This window comes from Pipistrellus hanaki (assembly GCF_964339955.1).
Source record: "Pipistrellus hanaki genome assembly, chromosome: 10".
In the NCBI taxonomy this organism is placed as follows: domain Eukaryota; kingdom Metazoa; phylum Chordata; class Mammalia; order Chiroptera; family Vespertilionidae; genus Pipistrellus; species Pipistrellus hanaki.
Window position 1 is genome coordinate 10,860,920 of NC_140512.1, and position 19,319 is coordinate 10,880,238.

General features: G+C 51.3%; 1 protein-coding gene across 1 annotated transcript in view; it reads right to left on the bottom strand.

Moving 5' to 3' along the window:
- Window positions 1-10,397, bottom strand: part of DPY19L1 (dpy-19 like C-mannosyltransferase 1) — a 54,429-nt gene extending 44,032 nt beyond the window's left edge. The window contains exon 1 of the mRNA XM_084896863.1: window positions 9,975-10,397. Within this exon, the coding sequence (XP_084752989.1) occupies window positions 9,975-10,272 (298 nt within the window). The 5' untranslated portion in view covers window positions 10,273-10,397. The remainder of the gene's footprint in view (window positions 1-9,974) is intronic.
- Between the last annotated feature and the right edge of the window lie 8,922 nt (window positions 10,398-19,319).

Here is a 19,319-nt window from a genome sequence, read left to right on the forward strand (position 1 = left end):
GTTCTTCCCTTCCTTCTGACCATCCTCAAGGGCTCTGCCCACTGAGCTCCCTACCTCTCCCCTCCCCTCCTGGGTCCTCTCCAGGCACCCCACCACGCCCCTACCAGATGACCAGTAAATAGAGCCCTGCAATCTGCATTTTAAAAAAACACATTTTACTGATTTGAGAGAGGGAGAGAGAGATAGAAGGGTCAATGATGAGAGAGAATCACTGATGAGCAGCCTCCTGCACATACATTCCACACTGGGGATCGAGCCTGCGACCTGGGAATGTGCTCTGACCAGGAATAGAACTGCGACCTCCTGGTTCACAGGTCAATGCTCAAACCCTGAGCCATGCTGGCCGTGCACCATCTGCATTTTTAAGCTTCCTCAGCCGAGTCCTCTGCAGCTGAGTCCTTTCTCTCGTCCTCCTCCTCAAGGAGCCAGAGCAAGAACTTGGAGCCAGGGTGGGCTGTGTCTCCAGGGCCCTCTGTGCTCACCTGCAGCCAGCGACATGCCGTCCTGACCAACACATTTCCCACCGGGACATTCCTTCTCCCTGACACGTGACTCTGCAATGAGCATGTGCTTTAAAAGACCCAGCACCTTCCCGGCTCTCCTTGGGTTCTTACAGCAGCTGGAGAGTAAGGACAACGGCCCCGAAGGCATTTCTCCCAGGCACACAGAGGGTGAGGGGCAAGCACTGGGGGACCAGGCCTTTTCACTCCCAACCGGACAGCGGACAGCCCTGCCTCCTTCCCGTTTGTGGGCACAGGATGGCCTCACCTAGTGACAATGTCTATATGGAGAAATACATTCTCAGCCCAAAATATGGAGAAATGCACTCTAAGTCCAAAAGACTTGTGCATTTTAAAAATACGACTTATTCCCAAATTGAGGTTAATCCATGCTTAAAATATTCTAAAGAATTTTAGCATCCCTAACCCTCAAGGGACAAAATGACAAAAAGAGGGTAAGGACGCCCCTTCAATCTATTAGGCGAGGTTTTCAAGCCAGCATGGACAATTCTACACACAAACCCTTCTTCTGTGACTAACAACTTCTGATTGTTCTCAAGCATCCATTCAGAGGGGGAGGGCTGAGTGGAGGTGGATAAAATGGGGGGCGGGAGGGAATGGGGGACATCTGTTATGTCAACAATAAATAAATGTTTCTTTCCAGAAGCTGAGTCACCAGTAAAGAGCATCCTGCCCCAGGTCAACTCACGGAGAACACAGTCCAGTCCCACGTGTACAGGCCTGGCACCTCACCCCTTGTTACCCTGTTTTCCCGAAAATAAGACAGTATCTTATATTAATTTTTGCTCCCAAAGATGTCCTAGGTCTTATTTTCAAGGGATGTCTTATTTTTCCATAAAGAAAAATACGGTACACATTTATTGTTAAATGAAAATAAAGGAAATGCATTACCTGTATATGGTACGGTAGTGCGGTAGTTGTCAACACAAACCAGACAAACTGTGAATCCTACAATATCAAGAATTTACTCATTTATTCAATGACAATCATGTCATCATCTTCTGGAACATCATCATAACAATCCAATTCCTGAATTTCCTGGTGAATTTCTTGTGACTCCATTTCTTTCAGAATCAGTGGACCAAATCTCTCATGTTTAGCCTAGGGGGCCTTATTTTCGGGGTGATGCCTTATATTTCGCTCAGAAGAAAACTGTAAGTCCTATTTTCAGAGGATGTCTTATTTTCGGGGAAACACGGTAGAAAAGCCCCAGGACTCCCATGGCTCACACCGGAGCCCCTCGACTGGCCGATTTCCACTTAACCCCTACCACACAGTCCTCAGGCTGGGCGCTGGGCAACAACTCCCTAAAATGCCAAGTGCCTCTGCTCGCGCCTGAGCCGCCTCCTCCGTCCTTCCACACTAACCAGCATCTGGGGAAGCCGCCCTCGGCCCAGCGGTGCCTCCGCAGCCCTGGGAGCTGGGCACCCCGCAGGTCCCCTGCTGGAAGCATCGCCGAGAGGCTGAGCTCCTGGTGAATTCACCTCACTCTCTCCATCTCCTGGCATGGCGCCTGGCATAGCACTGGGTTAGAATGTTAAGTGGCCATCACCGTGTACGAGAAATTATAGCACGCACTCAATTCAGTAAGAACCTAAAGGCAACATTTAAGCATTTGAAACTGCCCGAAGCCTGCGCATTACAGAAGGAAAAGTGCATTATAAAACCAGAGAATGCAATGAAATAAATACTTCTGGGCTACCGTGTCTAGAAGGAAACAAAGCCCAGTTTCTGTGCAGTAAACTGTCAAGTGAAGACATTCGTTAGGCCGGGCTGGGAGAGGAGGCAGTCCCCACACACACGCTCAGCCCCAGCCCGCTCCAGCACCGGGATTCGTGTGGTTTTAGAGTCAGCAGATATCTAAATGACTACTAGTTGCACAACCCCTTTTCCCAGGAACCGAGAAGACCGTTAAAGAAATACTAGCCAATCCGTGTGCCCTTGGAGAGCCGAGCCCTGAGATGAGGTTTAGGTGCATAAATAACGAGCACACATGGGCGCTCAGGGAAGTGGTGCAGTCCGTGAGGGGGCGGAACCTGAGAGGCAGGTCAGCAATGACCTTGTCAGGGCAGGTTTATCACAGTGGGGCTGGGGGAGCTCTCATGATATGATTACAACTTAGGTGGGGCCTACGGCGAGTGGGCAGAAAAGAAGACAGCTGTAAAAACTGTCCAACGTGACAAAAGAATTCCCATCCCTAACAGGGATGGTACGGAACTAAGTGGCAATGGCAATAATGAGAGACTATCTATCGCGTCCCACTCACTATATGCAGCCGTGGGCAAAATAGTAGTATTGTGTATTACTTACTGTATTATTTATTTATCACTGTGAACCTACCTTTGCCCACTCTGCACACAGTGTCCAGCTCTCAGAGAGCCATGAGCACCAGGAGGGGGGTCGGCAGGCTCCCCAACCGAAGGGGCCTGGAGCGCCCAGGCCGGGAGTGCCCGAGTCCAGTAGCCAGAGGATGCCCTGACCGCAGGAGCGAAGTCCTTAGCAGTAACTGACGCATCAGGGCAAAGGCTTAGGGAGCATAGGCAGTGCGTCACCACCTGAGAGAATGTACTTAGGCAAGTAAACAAAGACTAAGTGAATTTTCCCATTCTCTCAGAATTTATGTGAGCAGCAGCCAGCAAAACAGTGCTCTTCCTAAGAGCTGTCAGGTGGGGAGCGTGTGCGGTCATCTTCCCATTCACGTATGGGTGACGGTCCTCAGACCTGACAGATGTGCTGAGCCTGGACTTCAGCCCCGCCTCACCAGCGAGCTCTCTGCTGATGCGGGGCACACCTGGCCTGCACCCGCTCCTCCCGGGGAACCGCAGGAGGTAACCTTTACGAAATCTCCATGGAGATCACAGATGAAAAAGGAGTGAGAAAGAGGTCTTCAAAAATGTTAACCATCATAGTGGAAAACAGCAGCACCGTGCCAGTTACGTAAGTACCTCATGATCAGAATTAAAATGCGGGGACAAATCCCGAGGTTTCACATGAAGCCGTGATGAGGGCCAGGACGTCAACAGCAGGAACGTGCAGGGCAGGAACGTGTAGGCAAGCCGGAGCTGCTGTAAGAACATGAGTAAAGCCTCGCTCTTCTCAAGTATGACACTCTTCTCACGCTAGAGAAATTGTCACGATGGCAAGTGTTCAAACGTAATTAGTCAAGTGACTTCCACCTGTGCTTCAGCTCAGTGGGCGCTGCTGACGAGCCCCTGCATCCTCCTCGGAACAGTGAGTCACCCGGAGCCCTGGGCTCCATGCTGGTGACTACGCTGCTCCGGTAACATTTGCTGCTGGAAATTAAAATGACAAAATGCCACCTGAACACGGATTTTGTGCAGGGACAGGGCTAAAAAACACACCTGACAATCGGTTACTTTGGCAAGAGAATTGAACAAGAAGACACATGACAAACATGAAGACATGTGAACTATTAATTTACATGCATTCAAAAAAAAAAAGTGAAAATGCTGAGAAAATAGAGTAAAACAAAGAAAAAAAAAACCTATTTCCAATAGTTGGAGATCTATGTGCTCTGAAAATTATTTCTTCTACTTTTTACATTTATTCCTATTCAATGATTCTTGAGTTACGAAAGGCCATCCATGCAGAATTGATCTTTCCTATGAAATGAGACCGCCTTTTATAGAATTAAACATCTAGAAATAGATGTAATTTTCACTAACTCTGATGACTGGTAATCATTAGAATGGTAACAAAGAAAACAGCGACACACAGGCTGTGGTCCCTATGATAATGTATCTCATTTACATAAAGTTCTTTTTTTTTAATCCTCACCCAAGGATATTTTCCATTGGCTTTTAGAGAGAGTGGAAGAGAGAGGTTAAGAGAGAAAGTCTGCAACCGAGATACATGTGCTTCCTTGACCGCCTTGACCAGAACTTTTTAGTCTGCAGGCTGATGCTCTAACCAGTACGCCAAACTGGCTAGGGCACATTTACATAAACTTTAAGAGAAATTAATACAGCCAAACAGTTCAGTGTGTAAAACTTATAAAAATGGCTACCGTTCAAATTTTAGCAACATCCAAATATGTATACAATAAAATTGTATTTGCTTGTACTATTGATGCCATAGTTTGACCACAAATCAATCACAAATTGGTAATATATCCTCATATTTACCCTAAATTCATCACATTTGTTATTTATTTGAGCAGTCATGAATGTCAGGTTCAGAGTCCTTCTAATTGTACCTTTAAAATATGTTTAAATGAATATGAACATTCTTTAATCAGAAGTCTATTTTAGAGAGAAAAAGATGGCTTTAAACATTGAAAAAAAAAAAAAAAACCTCTTTTAATCCTGAATTCCCACCCTATTCCCTGGCTCTCCAGGGAAATGTATCGGTCCGACACCTCCTTACGAATGCATCTCAGCTCCAGGCTCAGCCATGCCTCCGCCTTTGAAAGCAAGCCCACCAGGCCAGCCATGCTCCTGAGCCTCAGTCCTCAGCTCTCCTGGGCCCACACTGCCCCTGATACACTCTTCCCACTTCTTATTCCGCTCTCGGTGTGGAGTCCCTCTCTCCCTGAGGAAGGGAGAAGCAAGAAGGGTAACGCTATCGAGCACCAAGTGTTGGCTTCCTCTCTTCCCTCGGCATACTTGCCTGCAAAGGGTGAAACACAGCCTAGTGGTTAGACCACGAAGCCTGGTGCCCGTCACCTGGGTTCAATCGCTGCCCTCCCACATTCTATGGGTGATCTTGGGTGTGCTACTTAACATCTCAGACCCCCCACCTGGGTAGGTCAGTCACAGCGAGTGAGTGAGTGAGCAGTGAAGTGAGTCTCAGGCAAGTGAGTTTATCTCAGACCCATGCCTGGCACACAGTAGCCATGTCAGGAAAGATGCTGTGACAGCTCCATGCGCTCAATACCACCCATTGCCGATGGCCCCTATGCCTGTCTCCACTCACACTTCTGCTCTGAGGTCCCATCACCTGCTTGACATTTTTTTTAATTTTTTAAATATATTTTTATTGATTTCAAGGAGGAAGGGAGAGAGATAGGGAGATAGAAACATCAACGAAGAGAGAGAATCATTGATTGGCTGTGGATCAAGCCCGCAACCCAGGTATGTGCCCTTGACCGGAATCGAACCCGGGAACCTTCAGTCCACAGGCTGACACTCCATCCACCCAGCCAAACCAGCTAGGGCCTGCTTGACATTTCTACTGGATGGCACAAATGCCTCCAGGGGAACACGCCCAAGAGAAGACAGAATGCTTGACCTTTTCTTTCTGACCTGTCCCCTCGGACCCTCGGTGGCTTCCAGCGCACTAGGAATAAAGCCCAACTCCCTTAAGACCTGTTTGTGCCCATCTCATGTGCCCGCCACCCTCTCCTCTCCAACACGCTAACGCTGCCCACCGCGGCGCATGCTGCCCGCTACACCCCACGCCCTCCTCCTCTGTGCACCTCGCACCTTCTCTATCCTTCCCCGGGGAAAGAGGGAGGACACACAAAGCGGGGGAAACAGCAGTTTACCACCGGCTACCTTTTCCACACTCAGGTTAGTTCTTAAAAATTTTTATTGATTTCAAAGAGGAAGGGAGAGAAACATCAATGATGAGAGAGAATCAGTGATCAGCTGCCTCCTGCACATCCCACATGGGGATCGAGCTCGCTACCGGGCCTGTGCCCTGACCGGGAATTGATGCTCAACCACTGGGCCACGCTGGCCGGCTAGGTTACATTTTTTTATGATGTTTGCTTAGTAAATGGCATCTGACGTTTTGGTCTTTCACCGCAGACAAGCTCTGTTTTACATTCTTCACTTCCACAAAGGAAAGCACTGTTCCCTGTTTCTAGAAACTCAGAGCCTCTCAGGTGAGAACTTTGTCACTCTTCTTCAAACCCTAATACAGATAAGCCAAATCAGGTAATAAATGGCAACTCAGAGCCCTGTCGGGAAAACCATTGAGACTGGGAGAAACTTCCGCTCCTGCACTGTGTCCCCACTGAGAAGGGGGAGGACCACCTAGCTCCAGGGGACTCCCCGTGGGAAGGCAGCGCAGGGACTGCAGGCAGCTGCTCCCAGTGAGCAATGGGGCCTCAGGCTCTAAACCGCTGATGCTCCCCGCTCCACCCCGGCCCATTCTGACTGCACTGGCCAAGCTCCCTGGCTTTAAAGTTCCCGGGGACAGCCAAGGCTGCGGACCCTGGTGCAGTCCAGATCTCCATCTTCACAAGGACAAACAGACTCAGAGAAGCTAACCGCTGTGCTCAGGCACCTACCTCGTCTGAAACAGGTAGAGACAGAATGCATCTTCTAAGGCAGTGTTTGCAAACTGCGGGTCAGAGCAGTAGGTCAGGAAACAGCCTAATGGCTCATAAACAGCATTTTTAAAAAGGGCAGACAGGAAATCAGCGTGTCCTCTACACGTGGGGTAAGTGTTCTTACATGACCCTGCTGAGTATGTGCCCGTGTGTGCTTCTCCAAATGCGAGTTCTCCTCTCCTCTGCCTGTTCCCAGCCCTGGAGGCTGACTCTACCCACCCTCCAGCTGGGCCCCTGGGAAGGGCTTCAGGTGGTGAGCAGAGAGAGGCACCAGCAGATCACGGCGCTGGAGGAGCGTCTGGGGCCACTCTTCTCGGGGGTCCTGCTCCCCCGGCACAGCTCTCCTGGGGTGCAGCTGCTGACAGCGCCCCTCCCCTGCAGACCCCGAGGTGGCAGCACCTTCCCACTGTGCACAGTGCTGGGGCTTCAGGACCCTCAGTGGACTCCTCACGCCTGCCCAGACTTCTGAAAACAGCCCCGTGTTCGATGTTCCCGCCCGGATATACAGAAATAGAGAAGCACATACTACATGCCGCGGGGTGCACTTTGAGAATGTGCGCGGACTGACTTTAACGTAAACTACTGCTCACTGCGGGTTGTGGTCAGAGCAGTCTGAGGAGCACTGCCATGGTTTTCCTGTCTACAGCACGGCCTCCCTGGCTGATACAGGAAGCTACTGGGCTGAGACGTCCAAGAAACATTTCAAGAAGCCTCCTTTACAACGGTCAGTGTTCCACAGATCCTAAGTCATGTCCCCAAGTGGAAACGCATGTGTTTACCACAATGGCTTTTTAAACGATGCCTAACACTGCCGGGCTGTGGGGAGGGTCCCCTTGGCAGCGAGCACTCAGCACTTACCAAAGAGATGAGAGAAACTGCCTTAGGGGACCATGGAGGCAGCTTCTGCTCTTAAAATTTGTAGTTTTATCAAGGAAACAGGTTCTAAAATTTCTTCCCAAACATAAATGAAGCCATTTCTGTCATATCAAAGTCCCATGTAAAGACTGTTCTGGGTCAGCCCAACTCTCCCTCACTCTGCAAGGGGAAGAAGAGAGGGAATGAGGCGGTTTCCCAATGTCTGTGTACTGCTCCTCTCTGCCAGATCGAGAGTAGAAGGCCAGAGAAAGAAACGAACATCTCAAGGTGTCCCGTGGCCTTTTGTAGCTGCTCAGCCAGGACCTACGTCTAGTCAGTGGCCAACGAAAACCCAAGAACATGAGACAGCTCCTCACTGGGCCTCCTTCCGAGGGCCACAGGGGTGAGTCAGACAAAGCGGCCCAGTGTGACAGTAACACAGCACTGTATGTAGGTGTGGGCCCCGCTAAACCCAAACACAAGCCACCCAACATGACAAGATCCCAAGAAAATGCAATTACAAGAAAACAGGCACCAAACAAAACGGCAATGGGTATTGTTTCTGACTGGTTACTGCACCTCCTTGAAGAAGCTCCACCATCCCCTGGTTCATTATAAAGCAGTGAACGTTTACACTGCGAATGTTCACGACTTCATTCTGCCACTAGAAGCCAGGTAGTACCCACACGCCTTCATAAAACGTGAGAAATGCTTTAGACACAAAGTGCCTTTCCACAGACAGGGTGTCCCCAAAAACGTATACACACACGTGGAATCACCTTAAAGCCAGTGTTTATTATAAAAAATATATTCCATGGTCAAAACTGAGCTAGCAGCTGCGGACGTGTGTATACGTGTCTGGGGACACCCCGTACACTGTACCCACCCTTCAGTTCCGCTCCCCCGGGCATTCCCGGGAAGCAGGGAGGGGGCAATCCCTTGCCAGAGAGAAGGGAAGGTTCCCAAAGGAGATGACTTGAAAGTCAAACCAAACTTCACCACCAGGCACAGAACCTGGAGAGGGGCTCATCCGCTGTACCATGCTGCCTCCCCCAGGTGAGCTCACCTAGCCTGCACACACACCGGCTTTCCCAGCCCGGACTGAAAAGAGGGGAATGAACAGTACTGAGAGTCTGGCACCCCAGGAACTGTAACAATCTTTCTGAGCCCATCTCAGTCACACACACACACACACCACACACACACACCACACACACACACACACACCACACACACACACCCCACACACACACACACCACACACACACACACACCACACACACACACACCACACACACACACACACACACCACACACACACACCACACACACACATGATGAGTCTGGGTTTTGATGAGTTGAGTGCTCTCAGGGGAAGTTGATTTTGCTGGGTTCTATTTCTCGGCCTATACTGAGGTCCGGATTGGAAAGGTTAAAAAGAGATAAATCACCAGTGGTTAAACAATGCAGGAGCCAGAGCCCTGTCAGTGGCACTGCTAGGAGCAGCAGCCTTAGAGAATGCTCCCGGCTGGCTTAGAAAAATCAGGCCTGCCATCTACACGGCTCTGGCTGGCCTTATCGGGATGCAGGTCACGAGACAAAAGGCAAGCTGACGTTGGTCCACACAACCAGCGAGCGTTGCCACTTAATTTTGTTCAGCACCTTGCACACCATCCTTTGTGCTGCCCGGCCGCGGGGGGAAGGGGGGGGGGGCGGGGGGGGGGGGCCGAGGCCTCCCCACCAACCGTCCCAGGTCCCAGGTCCCAGGTCCCAGGTCCCAGGAAGACAATGAGGCTCGGGCACCCAAAAACGCCCTGGAAAGTGGCTTGCTGATGGGGAATCACAAACCAAGGGCCCCCAGCGGTGCCGGTGGCCAAGAAGGAAAAAGCAGGCTAACATGTAATAAGTTTAGCAACTTTCTAGGACAGGGAGCGTGCTCTTGCTTTGGGCCGGAAGGGTCACTCCTGACCCAAAGCAGAGCACCCTCCGGGCGCCGATCGGCAGCGCCCGGGCCCCGGAGCGCGGAGCGGCCCGTCCGCGGCGGCCCCGCCGCTGTGGATCCCGGGGCCATGTTTTGAAAAGCGGAGCCTGGAGGGGGAGGGGGGGGGGAGACGGAGGAGGAAGAGGAGGAGGAGGAAGAGAAGGAGGAGGAGGAGACGCGGCTGTCCCAGGAAAAGTCGGAGCGGGCTGCAAACTGGCGGGGGCCGGGGGCGGGGCCGGGTGGCGGGAAGCGGGAGCGGAGGGGGACGGGACCCCGCGGCTCAAAGTTGCGCGCCCGGCGGCGGCGCGGGGGTGCTCACCCAGCAGGAGCGTGGTCCAGGTCCGGCCGCGCCCCGCGCGCCGCAGGCCCAGCGCCCCGCGCAGCGCGGCCGCCAGGCGCCCCCCGAGGCCACCACCCCCGGCGGGCGGCGCGGCGGGCTCGGCGCGGGGCCCCTTCCTGCCCGCGGCGCCCTTGCGCCCGGGGGCCGGGGACGCGCGCTCCGGCCCGGGCTCCCCGGCGCCCGGCGCCCCCCTCAGCGGCGACTGCGAGGCGGCGCGGGGCGGCTGGGGCGACTTGGGGGCCGCGTCCCGGTGCTTGTTCCGCGCCTGCAGGACCATCTTGGCATAGTCGCGCCCTCTGGCTGCGCGCGCCCGGACGGCGGGGCCGGGGCGCCGCTCGCTGCCGGCGGAGGGCGGGCCGGGAGGCGGGGAGAGCGCGGCGAGGCCGGGCGGCGGCCGCCTGCCTAGCGCTGCCAGCGGCCGGGAGGAGGCGCCGGACTCGCGCGCCCGCCCGCCGCCGCCGTTGCCTCCGCTCCGGTTGCCACGGCGACCGCGGAACGCCGGGGGCGGGGGCGGGGACACCCGGCGAGTGGCTCCGCCCCCTCCGCCCCGCCCCTCTGGGCGCGCGCTCCGGGCCGCCCAGCGCGCACGCGCAGACTTCGGCGCGGGGGCGGGAGCCAACACCGTGGCCGCCGGGCGACCCCGGTCCAGTTCGGGACCCGCGCGGAAGTCGGCCGGGGCGAGCGCACGCACCGCCTTCCGGGCGCGGCGCTTTGTCCCGCTGGGAGTGGCGGGAAGGCAGCGCCCGCCCGGAGCAGGGGCTGCGGGTCCGAGTTTTGAGCGGATCCAGGCTGCGCGTGGAGCCCCGCGGAGCTCCCCGCGTGGCCAGGAGGCGCGGCGTGGGCTGGCTGGCCCCGGGGGGAGGCTCTTGGGACGGCCACGCGGGGGCGCTGTGCGGGGCTCTGCGGCCGCTGAGAAGCGAGTGGATAGAAGCCGAGCCCTCTCCCACGTTCACGCCGCGGCTTCCACTCCGCGGCGTGGGGCCTCGCAACTTGGCAGGACATGGAGTGCAGCCCGCGGGTTCGCTCCTGCGATGGACGGTGCAGCCCGACTTACAGAGACAGCGGCATGCTTAGGGTCACGGGCTGTCACCTTGCGGCTTAAAAGAAAGCAAGAACTTTATTTGCTAATAAAAAATAAAACTTTAATCGAAAACGTGGTTTGTTTTTTTCATAGCCTCGGAATGCATAAGTAAAGGGAATCTTAAGGGCTGGGAAAATCCGGGCGGATGAGGGTTGTCCCTCCCCTCCACCCACTCCCCCATTCCCCACACCCCACCCCCACATTCTGTGCGCAAATCCTTGAATCTCCTGGGTAACAGTCCAGTGGGTTTATCCCAAAAAGTGGTACCTACGTTGCAGTCTTGTAATCCAAGCCACATAGTTCTGATTTGATGATCTCCGTTGTACTTCCAGGGACTTCACGGGCCTGTGGACCCTCCCTCTCACACAGGTTTATTACTTAAGGAAGTTACTAACTGGCATTCGCTACGATGCCCTTTTTAAGGGACAATGCATTATTTTGTAAAGGGAATTTCTTTTGCATGCAAATTAATAATCCCGCATACGCTACATTTTGTGGACTTGGATTTTCAGATATCTTTTTTGGAGCTGGGAACAACTATTTTTAGACACTTGTAAAAAAAAAAAAAAAGATTTGAAAGTGATATGGCAGAATGCTTGGATTTTAATACAATGTGTCAGGTGGATCCAGTGTTACCATCTTGGATTAAATTTGAATTTATTACCCATTCGATGAAAAGAACCCTAATTGAATGTCTATTAAATGTAATACAAATAATTTGTTGACTGTTTTTTTTTTTTCCTTTGGAAAAAACACGTGGAAGCGAGGTTTACTATTTGAAGTACTGGATCGCTTATCTGTACCTGGTGGAAGGCTGTTTCATACACAGGGATGGTGATGGTACAGAAACTAGAACATTCATGAAAGCCTAGGTTTCAGGGACTGCCTTTCAGCTGGTACCATTGGACCGGAGAAAACACTTGTTGGACGTTGGACGAATAAATGAGAGACTCAGTGATTGAATTCAGGTGATAAAAAAAAATCCAATGCTGATTCGTTAGGCTGTGTTCGGTACTGCACTTGAAAGTCAGTTATTTCTCTCCCGTGGTTTGAATTTCTAGAGGGCAAAGAATCTTTCTCACTCAGCGTCACATTGTGCCACAGAGCCTGTCCCAGGCCTGGCTGTGGCAGCTTGCTGAAGCTGAGCTGAATGGAAGGAGTCCCACCTATATCGAACACACACCCAGCGGGTTTTTTCTCAGTCCCACCAGTGCTGACCAGTCCTCTTCTTGGGTTGGTTACCAAGTAGTGAATCCCAGAGAGGACGGTGTAGGGTATTGGTTAAAAAACATGACAGCTTTCGGGCCTCATTCCAGTCCTCGCTCTGACATGTAATAACCCTGTGATTTTGGCCAAGATACTAGATATTTTTGAGTGTCGGTTTTCTCATCCCTAAAATGAACATAATAAAAACATCTCCATAGCACAGGTTTGCAACAATTAAATAAGACAACTGCCCGGACAGCATAGCTCAGTGGTTGAGCGTTGATCTATGAACCAGAAGGTCATGGTTTAATTCCCCGTCAGGGCATATGCCCGGGTTGCCAGCTCTATCTCCAGTGTGGGGCTTGCAGAAGGCAGCTGATCAATGATTCTCTCTCATCATTGATGTTTCTCTCGTCTTTCTCTCTCCCTCTCCCCTTCCTCTCTGAAATAAATAAAAATATATTTAAAAAAAATAAACATGACAATGTATAAACCTACCTAGCAATTACTTCCATGGAAGTAATTTTTCAGTAAATGTTCAAAGCAATGGGTGGTGTGTAAGGAAGACGGTGGCTCCTTGGCCCTCCCAGAGCCTGAGGCTGCCAGGGGGCATTAAGCCTGGACAAAATAGTAAGCGACTGCTCTTGCCCTTCTCCACCCTCCCAGCCTCCAGAAGAGGAGGTTTCACACACAGGGAGGCTGGTGGGGCAGAAACCAGAACACTCATGGAAGGTCACATGTCGAATTTCGTCTGGTCTTTAACACTGAGCTCCCCAGTGCAGCCGTGCTGCTTATGCAGAGCTGTCTCCTCTGGCCGGTGCCTGCCACTTAGTGGTGGATGCAGGGAAAGAGAAAAAACGGAAACCTAAGGCTGACTTCACACTGTGTGGGGGACCGTGCCTGGATGATTCCAGGAATTGGTTCCAGGTTGCAGTGACTGTAGAGAGCGCGGCAATGACTGACCACCTTCCTGTGCGGCAGCTCCAGGCTCACGTGAGAAGGTATTTCCTCACGTGACTGCAGAAATACTGGGCCAAGACAGATGAGTTCCAAGCACAGGGACCCGCCAGAGCCACCACTCAGGAAGAAGCCCTGGTCTGGTGCCCAGTGTGCAAACCCAATCCTTTTCTCACTTAAATGCCCCACTGTGGGCATTTGAAACTTATTAAAAAATTTTTGTTAATTGAAAAACAATTTTTAATAACTTTGGAGATGGAGAAAGAGGAGATTAAAAGGAGGAAAATGAGCATAAAATAAAGAGGGAGAGCATAAAATAAGAGAGGCAAACAAGTAAATTCCCAAAAGATAGAGCACAGGAGAGAATATTGTGAAATGGGCCAAGAGAAGACTATGCTGGGAGCCTACTTCCTTCTTCTGCACATTGGATTTTAGTTTATCTCTTAATATATATATATATATATATATATATATATATATATTTTTTTTTTTTTTTTCCTTGATTTCTGAGAGGGAGAGGGAGAGAGAGAAACATCAATGATGAGAGAAGATCACTGACTGATGCCTCCTGCACACCCCACACTGGGGATTGAGCCTGCAACCCAGCCATGTGCCCTGACTGGGAATCAAACCATGACCTCCTGGTTCACAGGTCGATGCCCAATAAAACTCCCAGATTTCTACACTGTGACCGCCAAAGGAGAACCCTGACTGTGGCGCCCGTTTCTCACTTCCTTGGACTAGGTCACTGGACCTCTTTATTGGAGAAGGAAGTGTCTCGGGGTCGGGTTCTAGCTTCTGGCCGTTGTTGCTCATGCTGAAAGAGGAACTGCACAGGCCCAGCACACTTCACGGTAACAGAAAGTGGGCACAGCAACGCTTATCTGTGCGACACCCGGGTCTCAGCAGATGGCCAGCATTCACTGGGCGCTGTGTTGTAAGAGTCCTTTGGTTTCTGGGGAGGACACATGTAAAATGCTACTCTTTTGCTTTTCACATTTATCTACTGTCTTCCTCCTAGCTGACTTTGTCGTTTAAACTGTTCATGCTCCAGTGAGCATGCCTGAGAAACTCAGAGTTCATTGTCAGGTCTGGTTAGAGTTCATGTCTAGAACCACTTTATGCCCCCGTCAGTGTGGCTCAGTGGTTGAGCCTTGACCTACAAACCAGGAAGTCAGAGTTTGATTCCCAGTCAGGGCACATGTCTGGGTTGCAGGCTTAATCCCCAGTAGGGGGTGTGCAGGAGCAGCCAATCAATGATTCTCTCTCTCTCAATCTCTCCCTCCCTCTCTCATCCTTGCAGAGGGGCCTGACTCTCTAACATGCAATTCCTGTTATTGAGGCTCGCTATGTCCTTTGGACCCTAGGACGTATCAACCACATTAAAATTCATATACTAAGTCCTCCTCCCCAAAGGGCTTACAGTTGAGTGAGAGAGGCTGGGTAAGCTGGAACAAAACATAGTTACATAGGAAAAGACACTATTCAGGCCTGAGTACAGAGAGAGCTCCAAAGATAAGAGACCATAGTCGCCAGGACTAAGGAGTTCTCGAGGAAGAGAGAAAAAGTGATCTAGACCCTGTTAGAACAACAGGTTTTGTCCGAACAATGGAAACATGAAAAAGGCATTCCAAACAAAGAAAAGTTCAGAAACTCCTGTGTGCCTGACACATAGTAGGGGCTTGTATGAATATCTTTTTTTATTATTATTATTATGGTGTCACTTGTATGAATATCTTAAATCCTTTTCCGAATGAGGGAGGGAAGAAACAGCAACTGTAGGCTTGAGCAATCATCAGATGGATTGCAAAGACTGGATCACCTGGAACAAACTTTTGCTGCCGGTCAGATGAGCTGTAGGGTTCATATGACTGGTTCCTTGGCCACTACAGAAGTAGGAGTCCCACAGGAGTTCAAATCCAAGGTCAGCCACTTACTGCCTGTGTAACCTGAAGTGGGCTACGTTCTCTATGTCTCTGTTTACTTCTCTGAAAAAGGAGGATGATACTATCTGCTTCACCAGGTTGTTGTAATACTTAAATGAAATGATACTCGTAGAATACTTAGAACAGTACCTACACACAGGAGGTACACAATCAAGTGTAAGCTATTGTGTTGTTGGTTTTAAACTTAGGATAAAATCCAATTTCTTTGCCAAAAGAGAGAAAAAAAAAAAGTGCACAAACGAATGAAGCAATAATTGGAGCAGGAAATACGCAGAGTTCCCCAGCACTGATCCTGGCTTGCAAAGCCCTGTTTATCAATCTAGCCCTGAGCAGACTCTTCCCAGAAGGATACTGGTCATCCCCTGTACCCAGGTCATCCTCCACCTCCAGCCTCTGGTCCAGGCCAGGACTTGCTTGCACCCAGCAGTCTGGGCCTCTCTCTCACCTGCCCTCAGACACAGAGAAGGAGGGGACTGACTTCTATCTGTAATTAGCCCCCTCCCCCATTCCTGCCCCCATTTATTCTCCAGAGTAAGCGTCTGGATGTACCACACAATTTATCCTCTCACCCCATGTGTGCCAAATCCCATTTTTCTGGAGCTGCCCACACCCGAGACACGGTGCTGGAGCCAGCCAAGAGGCCCATGGAAGCACAAGGACCAAACAGAGAAATCCAGGCGGAGGCACCGCATGGACTCATGTGCAGGCGTGACTCAACATAGGAATGAGGCACACGTGTGTTCTTTACACCCAAACAAAGCCACGACAGGTGAAACTTCAAGGGAACCCCTCGGAAAGGAATGCCCGCAGTGACAAACAGCTGCCGTAAAGCTACCCTTTACCGGCGGCAGGCACTGGTCTGTGTTTCATGCACATTACTCCACCCTATGGGCGCGAACTTTAATTTCCCCGGATCCACAGGGTGGAAAACACGGAGAAGCTGAGTAACTCGCTCAAGGTCAGGCAGCTAGTTAGAGGGGATGCTGGGAAATGAGCCCGGACGCAGCGTTCGTGTTCTGGAAACTACCTCACCGCTCCTGCCACCACTCCCTGTGATGCTAGTGTCGTCGCTGGCTTAGAGGCCTGTGTCCTCCCCCAAGGCAGAGGATGTATCTCTGCGCTCTGAGCTCCGTCCTCTTCCGGCACAAAGCAGGAATGCGATCACTCTTTTTTTCAATTGTCTGACTTTGCCTTAAACTTGACTTTCAGATTCTTGGCATGAGTGATGGCAATTTTTCTTGGCTTGTTAAACAAAGCTGCTAAGAACACATCACTCCTGTCTGAGAGCTAGCCTGCCACCCCAGGCCTCTGATCCCCAAGATAAGGGTCCACCCTTTGGCAACATGGGCGTCCTGGGGCTATTGGGGGTGTCCCCCTCCCTCCCGAATCTTCTCCACTTCTGAGACAGGAAACTAAACCTGGGGCGGCCAGATGTCTTTCAATTCAACCAAAAGCTATTAATTCCCATGAATAGATCGAAATGGGGAATCTGAGTCACCCAGACTCAGAGCGGCAGTTCCGACCTCACTTTCCCTTGGCTGCGGCTGCACAGCAAACGGCTCCACGCACAGGGACGAGCTGTTCATCCTCACTCTTGAGGAAGGACATCCTCCAGAATAGGCTTTCTGACTTCCTGCCGCTCAGACCGAATTAACCACCACACTTCATGACATCACTGCTCCACAGTAGCCTTAAATGAGTATTTTAGTTTAAAAAAAAAAACAACACTTACAATGTTCTGGTGTATGAGTGCAGTCAAGGCCATTTCATGCTATTTTCAAAGGTTTTTAATACACTAGAAGCCCGATGCATGAAATTCATGCAAGAGTAGACTTTCCCCTCCAGCACCAGCTTCCCTCTGGTACCTGGGACCCGGGCTTCCTTCTCAGCCCTGCTTCTTCTGGAAGGTCGCCTGGAAGCACATCCAGTCTAATTAGCATATTACATTTTCATTATTATAAAAGATACTTGGGGAATTTTGCATCTGAGAGGTTTCTGCAAGATGTCATCTCAGTCACTCACCTACGTGTTTCAGATGGAGGGCCCACCCGGTGTGGCTGAGGGCTCCATGCACCTAAGGCTGGGGACAGTGCCACACCCTCGGGGCTCCGCAGAATTTCACTCTAGCACCCTACTCCGTCACAATGGCCTCCGCAGGGAATCTGATTCTCTGCAGAGTTTTTAATCCCAGGGAACAGGAAATGGGGAGTGCTTCGAAGGCCCGCCTCTAAACCCCTGCTGAATGCAAACCCAGTGCAGGAGCCACATGGCAGGGACCCTCGGTGGTCTGCGTGGAAAATGTCTGAACTTACCCCAAGAGGAAGCCCGATCGTCTCCAGTTTGCCAGCGCGTCCACTGCAGGGCGGTCAGCGGGAGCCTCCATGCTGCCTTCAGCTCCGGGAATTGGCTGCTGAGTGCGGGGATAGAGAGAGCAGGGTGCAGCTGTGGGCTGAGCGCCCGGGTTCACAAACACCCTGCTTGCCTGCTTCCTTGTCCCTCTCCACGGGTGTCTGATGGAGACCACTGCCCCTGCCCCTGGTCAGCCCTGCCTGCACCCCCAGGCCTACGCCAACCTGGGCAAGGTTTGGGGCCAGGAGAGCTGGGTGGCTGCTTGGGCAGTGATATTTGAGGCAGTCCTTGGGGTGACCTCTGGAAGCGAGGTCTTTACCTGCAGGGGTCACCCTTCTTTCCCCAGGGTCTGTCCTCAGCCAGCTCTCCTCGGTCCTTCCTCTCCCTCTCCACCCGGCCCAATATTAAAAGACCTCTCTTGGTCCCTCCCTTTCTAGACCTCCATCTACCTCCCCACCTTGGTGAAGGCCGTCCACCCAGGCAGTTTGGGTGCTAAGGAGTGATTCCTCCACTTTGCTTTGTGTTCACTGGGGAGACACTGGTCAGAAGCCGCGCTGCGGAGGTCTGGGTGTCGGGGTTCTTATTTAATCCCCGGAGGGAAAGTCCACCCGAGTAAATGCAAAGTTGTAAAGCTTAGCACCACGGGATGCCACCACACTCTAGCCACCAGCAATCCCGCAGGCTGAGCTACAGTCATATATTTGGGCGGTGCGCATTTTCTGTCTGCAGCATAATGGCTGCTTACAATTAAAGATATTCCTCATCAGAGAAATAGCACAATAGTAAAAGCTTCCCCAATGAGCATAGCCAACGACTGGTAACAGACTCTGGAAGGCACAGTCGGCCCCTAAAGAATAAACAAATTACTGCGTGGAGAATAGGAAGCCCATCCATCGCACTCAGTGCTGATCCGACTTGAGCAAGAACCACAACAAAAAGAGCAAACGGCAACCTCCAGGGCACGCCTGTTTCATGTGTGCTACATGCATCATCTCCTTTTTCCCCCTTTAAAACACCACTTCGAGCTGCTAAAGGACAGAGTTCAACCGAGTAGATTTAAAGACCTAAATGGACTTTATTAAGCGATTCATGAATGGAGCAGCATCTGATCCAGCAGGGGCATTCAGCAGGGTTGTGCAAAACGGAAGAGTTTTATAGGGAGAAGGATGGGGCAGAGGAGCTGCTCACTAATGAGGAGAAAGGATTGTTTTTTAGACCATAGCATCTTTCAGGGGGTTTTACTATGAAGATCCCCTCTTCTTCCCACAGGGCACCGAGAGGGCCTGTGTGACAGATTACCTTACTGGTGTTGACCAGGAAAGTCCAGTCTCATTAAGATTCTATTTCTGGGAGAGGATGAGACAATTAGGCCGGCTATTAAACCGAGGCATGGTTATTAAGGACTCGGGCACAAATGAGGCCATTTGGCGCTTGTGGTTTTTCTCTTTAACAGGGGGGTACAGGGGTGGGCAAAAGTAGGTTTGTAGTGCGAGTACACAAAATATTCTTGCATTATTAATTTAGTATCGCATTATTTGTATTACCACTATAAACCTACTTTTGCCCCCACCCCTGTATACCTTTTATATCTCCATTTTGCACGGGAGAAGCTGTTTAAATGTTAAATAAATTGCCCAGCTAGTAAGTGGTAGAGCAGAGATTCAAACCCACTCCTCATCTACAGACTAATATTTTGTATTTGGTCCCCAGAACACCCCAAACAGTGTGTGAGACCTAAAAGATGTGTTGACCCATTTGGGGAATGAATTAAATATGTAGTAGAAA